Raw genomic sequence first — 9414 nt, 5'->3', positions numbered from 1 at the left:
TGTTGCTGGAACTGTAAAAAGGGAAATTGATGTTCGTCAAACAGCACATGTCTAGAAATAATCACTTTGCCAGTTTTCGGATTATAACAACGAAATCCCTTGTAAGTATCAGGATACCCAAGGAAAATACAATGAATTGAGCGATTTTCCAACTTATGAGACACTGTTGCTGTTATGTTAGGAAAACAAGAACAGCCAAAAACTCGTAAATGAGTATAAGAAGGCGGTTTACCCAGTAATTGTTCATAAGGAGATTTAAATTGTAATGTCTCACTAGGCAAAATATTATGTAAATGTACCGCCATATGCACAGCCTCCACCCAAAATTGCAAAGATAAATTGGATTGAGTAAGCAAAGTTCTGACCATATTTATTAATGTGCGATGTAATCGTTCAGCCGCGCCATTTTGCTGTGGCGTATACGGACAAGAAAATTGCAGACGGATACCATTAGTAGAAGCAAACTGTTGAAAATGATTGCTAATGTATTCGCCACCTCCATCACACTGCAAACACTTAATCAAAACACCAAATTGGGTTTTTACATAAGCCACAAATGAAACAAAATAATTATAAACCTCACTCTTTCGTTTTAAAGGATATAACCACACATATCGAGAGTAATCATCCATAAACACCACATAATATCGATAGCCACTAAAAGATGAAACAGGAGAAGACCAAACGTCAGAATGAATTAATGCAAAAGGAGCCGAAGCTCTTACATGAGAATGAGAAAACGACAACTTAGTATGCTTGCCCAATCGACAAGCAGTACAAGACACTTTATTAAAACTAGATGTGCGAAATAACTTTGACAAAATGGAAGAATTAGGGTGTCCTAAACGACGATGCCACAACTCGAATGAATTTGCCGAAGCAATCAGACTCGTAGAACCACCAGACAAAGAAGACGAAAATGAAGAAGGAGAGAACTCATAAAGGTCCCCTGGACTACTGCAACTGAGAAGTGGAGTCCGCGTCTTGAGATCCTTCACACAAAAACCATAGGGATCAAACTCAACTGAACAGGAATTATCACGAGCAAATTTCTTAACAGAAATTAAATTATGAGTTAAAGAAGGGACGACAAGAACATCTTTTAAAAGTAAATCACGACTAGGTAATGGAAAAGAATTTGAACCAATATGAGTGACAGGAAGAGAATGTCCATTACCAAACACAACATTATTAGAAACGGGAGTTGGAAGACACGAAGACAGGATACCTGGATTAGGTGTCATGTGGGAAGTAGCACCTGTATCTGGTAGCCACGCAGAATGCACAGGTTCAGGAAATTGAACCGCAGCAAAGGATCGATCACCCGAGAATTGTCCAGAACGAGTAAAATGTGGGCAATCTCTTGCTATATGGGTATATTCTAAACAAATCTGACACTGTGTGGGTTGAGAAAAACCAGCAGATTGAGGTGGAAAACCAGCATATGGTGAAGAAAAACCAGTGGGTCGAGGACCAAGCACACCATTGTATGAACCTGAAAAATTGGATCCAGGATGATACATAGAAGATGATTGATTGTAATAATATCCACGTCCTCCTCGTCCAGAACGACCACCACGACCCCCTCTGCCATAGGAATCACCACCAGTGTTATGATAGTAACCAGAATTACGGCCACCACGACCTCGACCTCCACGGCCTCGTTGATTAGAAGAAGAATTGCGTTCAGTAGAAACTAACGCTGTCTGCGAATTTGCCGGATTTGGAACTGGCTGAGATTGTTTCTTTGCGCGACTTTGCAATCGCAACTCCTGAAGATATAAAGAAGTACGTGTCTCCGCAAAAGAAGGAAGAGGTTTCTTTCCCGTCAAATTGATGACAACATTTTCATATTCAACAGGCAAACCATCCAGTATCTGCATAACTAAGTCATCCTCAGTAATAGCATGACCAATAGAACAGAGGGAATCATAAACAGTTTTTAATTTCTGAAGATATTCATCAATGGTAGAATTATCCTTAACAGTGCTGTAAAAGTCTGCTTTAAGTTGAAGAAGTTTTGCATGAGCTTGATCATGAAACAGAGTTTCGATAGCTTCCCAGGCTTGCTGAGCAGTAAGAACAACATTTGGTTTGATGAGACTACGCAAGATATCAGGACTAAGAGTAGCCTGAATCCAAGATAAAACGAGACGGTCAATTTGTTTCCATAATAAGAAATCTGGATTTGGTTTAGATTCACCAGCAGAATTTGTTAATACACATGGTGGTGCAGGAACTGAACCATCAACGTGATCATACACATCATAACCCTGTAAAACAGGAATAATGAGAGAACGCCAGAGAAGGTAGTTGGTGAAATTGAGAGCTTCATTGACATAATTTTTGATATTAGAAACACCAAAAGATGGATGGAGAGAAGAATTGGAAACAGCAGGTTGGGTGGAAGACTCGGCAGGATGAGAAGGGGCTGTTGTGTTGGAAGACATGACGAAGACAACGAGAACAGGGAGAGAAAAAAAAAACAGAAGAAAGGAAAGAGTTGATACCTAATAGGGCTCTGATACCATGTAAATGGTTATAGAATATTAGTCTCGATGTGTATTACGTCTATAATTACAAGTATTTATAGAATACAAAGGATAAGACTCTAAGCTATTCAGTTACAGAAGAGACTTATCTACAATAACTAATCACAGCTGTATTGTTATCTAATACCTATGCCATGGGACACTTCACGTAAGTTTACTTCATTATGTATCTGCTCCTTTATTCTTATTAGGCAAGTCACACTAGTGGAAGTTCTCGTGTTCAATCTTGTGCAGGATGTCATAAATTCTTATGTTATTGTTGGTAAGTCCATGGAAGAGGTTTTATGCATATATTACACCACAGAAATGCTATACATGCTGGAAACTTTACATGATGTTGGGATTATTCATGGTGATTTCAAGCCTGATGATCTGCTTGTTCGCTATTCCAGGTGAAATTTGTTTTTTTATATAATGGATTGTGACAATGTATTGCAAATTGTTGAAAACTTGAGTTTTCTAGACATTATTGTAACACAAAAAATGGGACGCTTGCATCTACATCCGGAGCATCATAGGATAGAAAGGGTAATTTTTGGCTGCAGTGAAACTATTAAGACAGAAGTGTAATTCACTGTTTTTCAAACTGTTATGGAAAAGTCCTGGGAATTTGAAATTATAACATGCAAAACTATATTTTATCTCACTAATCTTAAATGAAAATTTTCAATATTTTGTTGATATCATCACTGTTTGTCTCTTAGATATGACTTAAAGACACTAATGGATGATTTTCTGATTCATGTAAGACTATGTTTTGTAGTTCTCTAAGGGTGTTTCCTTTCAATGATGATTTAATCTATATAGAATTATACATGCATCATCCCTTGTTTTTAAATGGAGTGCTTTCATGTGCGGCATATTGTGGTGTTTGAAAATAAAAATTGGAATTTCAGCAGGGATGACCTTTCTGAAGATGGGTTTGAAGACCGAACTGGCTCTTGGGGCGATCAGGTTTAATTTTGTTATCAGAGATTACTTTTAGTTGAGTAGGTTACAATTGTGCTTAGAGTTTTTCTTTGTAGGGCTTGTGCCTTGTCGACTGGGGTAAGGGAATAGACCTGCATCTCTTTCCTGATGACACAGAATTCGAGGGAGATTGCCGGACTTCTGGCTTTCGCTGCATCCAAATGCAAGAAAATAAGCCGTGGAGATTTCAGGCCAGTATTCTGTTAATAAGCATTCAAATGCAGTTGCCATTTTTGTTAGACTGACACTTGTGAGATTTCCTCATTATTCACTCTTAGGTGGACACATATGGCCTCTGTGTCATTGTTCATTTGATGCTGCATAATTCTTATATGGAGATTGAGAAGAAAGCAACATCTGATGGTGGCTACATTTATCTTCCAAAAAAACCTTTTAAACGGTAACTCTTACAACTGTATATATGCAGGCATTTCTGTTAGAATTGAGAGTTTTCTCGGTAAAGGTTCCAGAATATTTAGTAAATTAATTAAGTATGGCTGTAGTTAATTCTAAAGAACTTTAACAGTATCTTATCAAGTCACTCTTTTGTTGACAAATGTAAAAACTATAATTTTGCTACTTAAAATTTTCTGTAACCTTTGTAATATCTCTGTAAATATATATATATACGTAAATGTGTAAAGCAATAGATGATTTACGCATATAGATAATCTGATGATGATGTATGTAAGATTTCTAGAACTCTTGTAATATCTCTGTAAATATATATATATATACGTAAATGTGTAATAGATGATTTACGCATATAGATGATCTATGATTTGTAGGAAACTCATTAATTTTAAAAAATATATTAAAATTTTTAAAATTTATTTAACTAGTTTTTAAAATTATTTTACTAATTAATTTCAAATAGAAATTTATTTATTGATAACTTAATTTCTCAATGAAAAATATAATTAGTTTATAGCATATAATAAGTTTATCACTCCTAAATTTAGACCGATAGTAACATCTGAGTAAATCTGATAGATTTGATATTTTATCTCTTTAATTTTCATTATAAAAAATAAAAAATAAAAAATTTGACAATATAAATGAATTGATCCAAATTATTTTTATTAAACTACCGCCAATTTTTTACATCATCCTTGTAGGTAGATGTCTGTATTGCTCTTTCTGATGAGAAATAATGTTGAAGTTTGAATACTCCTCAATCAATTGCTCAAAAATAGGAAACTGGTTATTAATAAATTAATCAAAATATCAATAAGCTTTAGTTTATTAATATTGCAGCTATCTCTAAAATTAAAAGATTCTGAGTTTAAATTTAGTTGAAAAAAAATAAATTAATAAATTTATTTTAGTATTGTTATGCTTTTCAAATTTCTTTACTTTGTTAAAGTTTTCCTTTAAAGATTTTCATAACTACTCATAATGTGTAGTACCTAGAGCATAATTTCATTTAATACTTAATTAAGATCACCTTCCCATAATTTTTATGAACTTCTGTGTGCTCCGACTTGATCCGGAAAAAGACAAATTTAGCAAAATTAAAATTTGCATACCAAAAAATAAATTTTTAACTTAATACTGTTATTTTGTAGGGTTTGATCTTTTTTACTATAAAAAAATATGTATATAATTTTTACGAAAAATATAAGTCGATTAATTTATAAAAGCTCATCGACTAGGAGAATTTTTTTTTTTTTTTTTTTTTAAATAAGGTTACAAGATCATCGATTACAAAGGCGTAATATGTGGAGGGCAGATAGGGAGAAGTCTTTGGCCTCAATAAGAAAATGGTTTCCTCAACCGGCGTTAGAATTAGGGAGCAGCAGCATTCGTTTTAAATAAAAGAAATTAATTTAATTGAGTTATTTTAAAATTTTAATTTAATTTTTTATTTTTATTTAAAAATTTTTATATTATTTTAATTTGATTTAAATTTAATTATAAAAAATAATAAAAATTAAATTTATTAGTGAATAATAATATATTATTTTTAATAATATAAAAGGTTAAATTATAATTATGTAAAAATATTTTAATTAAATTTTAAAATATTAAAAATAAAATATAAAAAATAAAAATAAAAAATTTATTAAAAATTCAACTAATCAAATCAATTCGATTCAAATCAATTTTATAAATATTAATTTTTTAATTTTTAATTTATTCGGTCCAATTTAATTTCAAAATGAATCAACGGAGTGCTTATTCTTAATTAAAATTATTAATCTTACTCTACTGCTAAGAAATTAAAAGTATATAAAATCTTAAATTGGAGTATCTATATCTATAAATTCTGAAATATTCATTTTTATAATCGACAAGTCAATTGCATTAGTGTTTCATTTCTCATTATAATGATAAGTCATTTCACTAGGCTTTTATATCTCATTTGAATATTTAAAAAAAATACTTTATTTAAAGTCAATTAATTATAAGCACAAAACATAAATTTTAATATGCAAATATGAAATAAGAGCTATTAAAGAATTAAATAAATTATTTATTGAAAAATATTTTTGAAAAAATGCAAATTATTTTGCATACAAACGGTATTGGGAATATGTTTTTCAAAATGCCAAACATGGCATGGCTCCGTAACCTCACGATAACGACAAATGTCGTTTTGTCCAATTCTCTGCGGCCTAGATTTCATTGCACTTTGGCTCACTGTTCACCCTAATTATCCCTTTAGCTCTAGGCATTGAGCATATGAAACCACCCTTCAGCAAGAGCAGCTATTGGGTCTGCCGTCGAACTCAAGATTAGAACCGGTCAATGGTTTTTTCAAGTTTGAATTTTAGCTTAAAACCGAATACTGCGGCTGCTGTAGTTGTATCTTAATAAACTCGAACCTGAATCAATATTCAAACCGATGGTTTGATTTCATTTAAACAGCAAATTAACTGTTGATCTTTATGGTCTACGTTTAACTCCGACACTCTCATGTGTTTCTTGCCTAATTCTAGGTAACTTAGTAGTCCTAAATACGGCTATTAAGAACAGTTTCAAATTTTATGAGAGAAGTCACCGACACTAGTTAGTGGATAACGTGAAACGAAATCCATTGAGCCCACCGATATTACAAGTAAATTAATAAAATGGTCTCGTCTGCATCTCTTGCCTGTACTAAGATAACCATTTTATCAATATACTACATAAAGATAGTGATAAAATGAATTTAATTTAACTCTAAAAAGATATTTTATAACATTCTTGTCCATGTGGATGAACATGTAAAAAATTCAAAATAGTCCAATTTCAAATTATAAACATATTGGCCTGGGCCAGCTGGTTGGGCTTTTTCCTATTTGCTCCCTTAAATTTCTAAGTTCTCTGCATTCTTACCTTGTTATTAAGCTTCAATTTGAAAGTATTCTGCATCTTGTTGCATTGGTTAGAAGATGAGTGATTATATGTGCTTATAGTTGACCGTTAAAGCGGCTAATGAAAGGTTCGAATCCCAGGCCCCATCCGGCTTACCTATCCACATAAAAATGGTGACACATAAGCTTGTTAATACAGCTGCAAGTGATGAAGATAGGCAAACTTATGCAGCCTAAAGTGATAGCAGTAGTCATGAACAAGATCAAAATAAAGCTAATTTTAAACATTTTGCATCTTTGACTCTGTTCCTTTACAGAAAATCTGTCTCTTCCATTGCTTTTTCAAAGATGGTGATAGGATGTTGATACTCAGAAACCCACCTTTTGTTCACTTCAAATCAAAGTAACTCAATTTGCACAGGCTTCTTTGATTTCACTGGATGGCAAAATGGCTATATCACTCCATATATGCATATTTTAGGCGTGTTTTATTTTCTCTAAATAATTGTACATGGTTATCCATTTACCCAAAAGTTTCTTTTTTCTATTAACCAAGAGCTTTTGGAATGGCAAAAGTCACAACATTCATGAACTGCAATTTCTTATGTTCCCAAATAACTTGTGATCAGCCTATGGGGTACATCGGCGATGGATGGGTGTGTAGTTTTATATATGAGCTTGTCATAATTTTAATTTGATCCAAAAGTTGCGGTCCTTTTGTGCACGGTTAATCTTTGGAAAAAAACGAAAAGACTTGAGTCATATGTTATTTGTTGCTCACCTTGCTCCCTGGCAGGTCACAAGAAGCTTATGGACACTGCCACAAAGGATCCATTGCAGCAGTGTGTCCTCTCCTTTAGCTTCCACATCAAGCAAGCATATGGTCCTCAGTCCTGACAGCTTCAAGCAGGCCCATCTGCATACAATCCTGACAATTTGTACAATAATATGGAAAAAAAAAAATTAAAGAAAACTTGTAGAAAGTGATAAACATTAATAAAAGAATAAAAAAAAAACCTGCTCATCAACTTGATTAGAATGAACATATTACAGTAGATTAGTAATACTGTTTACACATCCCCTTTAGCTTCCCCAGTTCTTATTCCTAGTTCAAGCCCCACAAAACAAAGAGAAAATCATCGAACACTTTCTTTCCCAACTGCCCTAAGCAACTAACCCAGCTAATTAAAACAAGAAACCCATCAATTGCCTTCATAATTCCTTCTAACCAGAGCAAAGTAGCCTAGAACAGCACAAACAGCAGCCACAACATTCCCTTCCTTTAACAAAATCTTTAACACACACCCAACAATTTCTCTAGTGATCTTTCTTCCCTCAATCACCAATGCCCTCCTTGGCTTTCCAAAGAAAGTCAACAAGACCAGAACTGTGATCCATATTACCAAGGTGGCTGGCACAGCCACTGCAAGAGCTGCAACCATTGAAAGGAATCCAAAAACAGCCCCTAAAAGAACAGACGCATGCAACGCAGGCCACCCACAAGAAGCTGCAGTAGTGACTTGGCTTTGCTCTTTGCACCAAGAAAGTACAGATTTTAGAAAATTCCATGAGGTTGATAAGAGGATTGCATATACTAACAGAAAAAGACATACCCATGTTCTCCTTTTGCTCATAATTGTTAAGAATAGATAATATGTTGAGGATGGCTGTTGTGTTGTTGAAGCTTCATCTTCTTGATTTTCCATGTTCCTGTTGTATCACTAAATACCCTTCAAACAAAGATTTGATTTTTCTCCATTTACGCTTGGACTTTGTCTCTAAATCTTTCTCTCTCTTTCGTTGCTTCTTAATTGATTTCTGGGTTTTGGGTTGATTTCGTTAATTCCCGAGTACCAACTGTGTCAGGCGACAAAGGTAAAGCCGACAGAATTATTACTACCGTCTACACTCAAAAGCACTTGCAGTGGAAGCGCGTGGAGACATTGGCAAACCACAGAGCTGATTTGAATTAATTGATTAGGAACTGTAATTCACTCGCTAGAGTTGTGGTGATTGAGCTCTTGTTTATTTAGATAGATGTTGCCCAAATAAACCCATGAATTTTTTTGGGCTTTTGAGTTTTAAGCATACGTTGTTGGTTATGGACCAGAGCTCCAATTTGTGCATTTGGGTTTCTCATTTGACCTTTTTGCGTGCCTTAACCTAAAGGGAAGGTATCTTAGAAGAGCTGCCGAGCTTTAACTTCGTACCTTGCAGAATCTTCAAACTTCATTTTTTTTTTTTTTTTTGCATTCCAACCATTATTCAAATATCTACAAATGTGTATATATGTGATAATTGAAATTAAAATTTTGTTTTTATAAAATTAAGCTGCCTAATCTCTTTTAAAACGTTTAAAAAAATGATAAATGACATTGTTACTTATGATATTTATAGTTTATCACATTAAGCCACATAAAAAAAAATTTAAAAATTTTTCTAGTGGCATTATTAAAATAATAACCTTTTAAAATTTGAAAATTAAACTAAACCAGTGTTTAAAAATTATTTTAGATAGTATATATTATAAACATATGGATTTAGTGTCTAACTCTCTAAAGCGTGTTGGAAAATTTTCAAGTGGTATAATTAAA

The 9414-nt window shown here is 33.3% G+C and overlaps 2 protein-coding genes across 5 annotated transcripts; one reads left to right on the top strand and one right to left on the bottom strand.

The window, feature by feature from the left end:
• Nucleotides 1–2676: 2676 nt before the first annotated feature.
• Nucleotides 2677–4114, top strand: LOC122721602 (mitotic checkpoint serine/threonine-protein kinase BUB1-like). Its single transcript, XM_043949813.1, has 5 exons — nucleotides 2677–2700; nucleotides 2787–2944; nucleotides 3449–3506; nucleotides 3578–3712; nucleotides 3800–4114. Exons 2-5 carry the CDS (start codon nucleotides 2823–2825, stop codon nucleotides 3923–3925), a joined length of 441 nt encoding a protein of 146 aa, XP_043805748.1. The 5' UTR covers nucleotides 2677–2700; nucleotides 2787–2822; the 3' UTR covers nucleotides 3926–4114.
• Nucleotides 4115–5979: 1865 nt separating this feature from the next.
• On the bottom strand, nucleotides 5980–8924 carry LOC122721603. Of its 4 annotated transcripts, XR_006348282.1 has the most exons (4): nucleotides 8434–8924; nucleotides 7602–7748; nucleotides 6843–6977; nucleotides 5980–6241 (listed from the first exon to the last, which is right to left on the bottom strand). XR_006348282.1 is itself a non-coding variant. In XM_043949814.1 (2 exons), exons 1-2 carry the CDS (start codon nucleotides 8435–8437, stop codon nucleotides 8023–8025), a joined length of 333 nt encoding a protein of 110 aa, XP_043805749.1. In that variant the 5' UTR covers nucleotides 8438–8739; the 3' UTR covers nucleotides 7850–8022. The 4 variants fall into 4 exon arrangements, 1 of the variants encoding a protein (XP_043805749.1); XR_006348283.1 differs by lacking the exon at nucleotides 5980–6241 and having other exon boundaries at nucleotides 6717–6977; nucleotides 7602–7736; nucleotides 8434–8922; XR_006348281.1 differs by lacking the exon at nucleotides 5980–6241 and having other exon boundaries at nucleotides 6719–6977; nucleotides 8434–8911.
• Between the last annotated feature and the right edge of the window lie 490 nt (nucleotides 8925–9414).

The sequence above is a fragment of the Manihot esculenta genome, chromosome 13 (genome assembly GCF_001659605.2).
Source record: "Manihot esculenta cultivar AM560-2 chromosome 13, M.esculenta_v8, whole genome shotgun sequence".
Classification (NCBI taxonomy): Eukaryota; Viridiplantae; Streptophyta; class Magnoliopsida; order Malpighiales; family Euphorbiaceae; genus Manihot; species Manihot esculenta.
The sequence above is the reverse complement of the archived record's forward strand: the minus strand, read 5'-3'. Positions and strand labels throughout refer to the sequence as shown.

What these genes read in the sequence shown, in the direction of transcription:
- LOC122721602 (XM_043949813.1), top strand. Translation starts at nt 2,823, where the DNA reads ATGGAAGAGGTTTTATGCATATATTACACCACAGAAATGCTATACATG. An exon ending in CTGCTTGTTCGCTATTCCAG is followed by an intron (nt 2,945 to 3,448) that starts GTGAAATTTGTT and finishes TTGGAATTTCAG; the next exon opens with CAGGGATGACCTTTCTGAAG. An exon ending in CTGGCTCTTGGGGCGATCAG is followed by an intron (nt 3,507 to 3,577) that starts GTTTAATTTTGT and finishes TTTTCTTTGTAG; the next exon opens with GGCTTGTGCCTTGTCGACTG.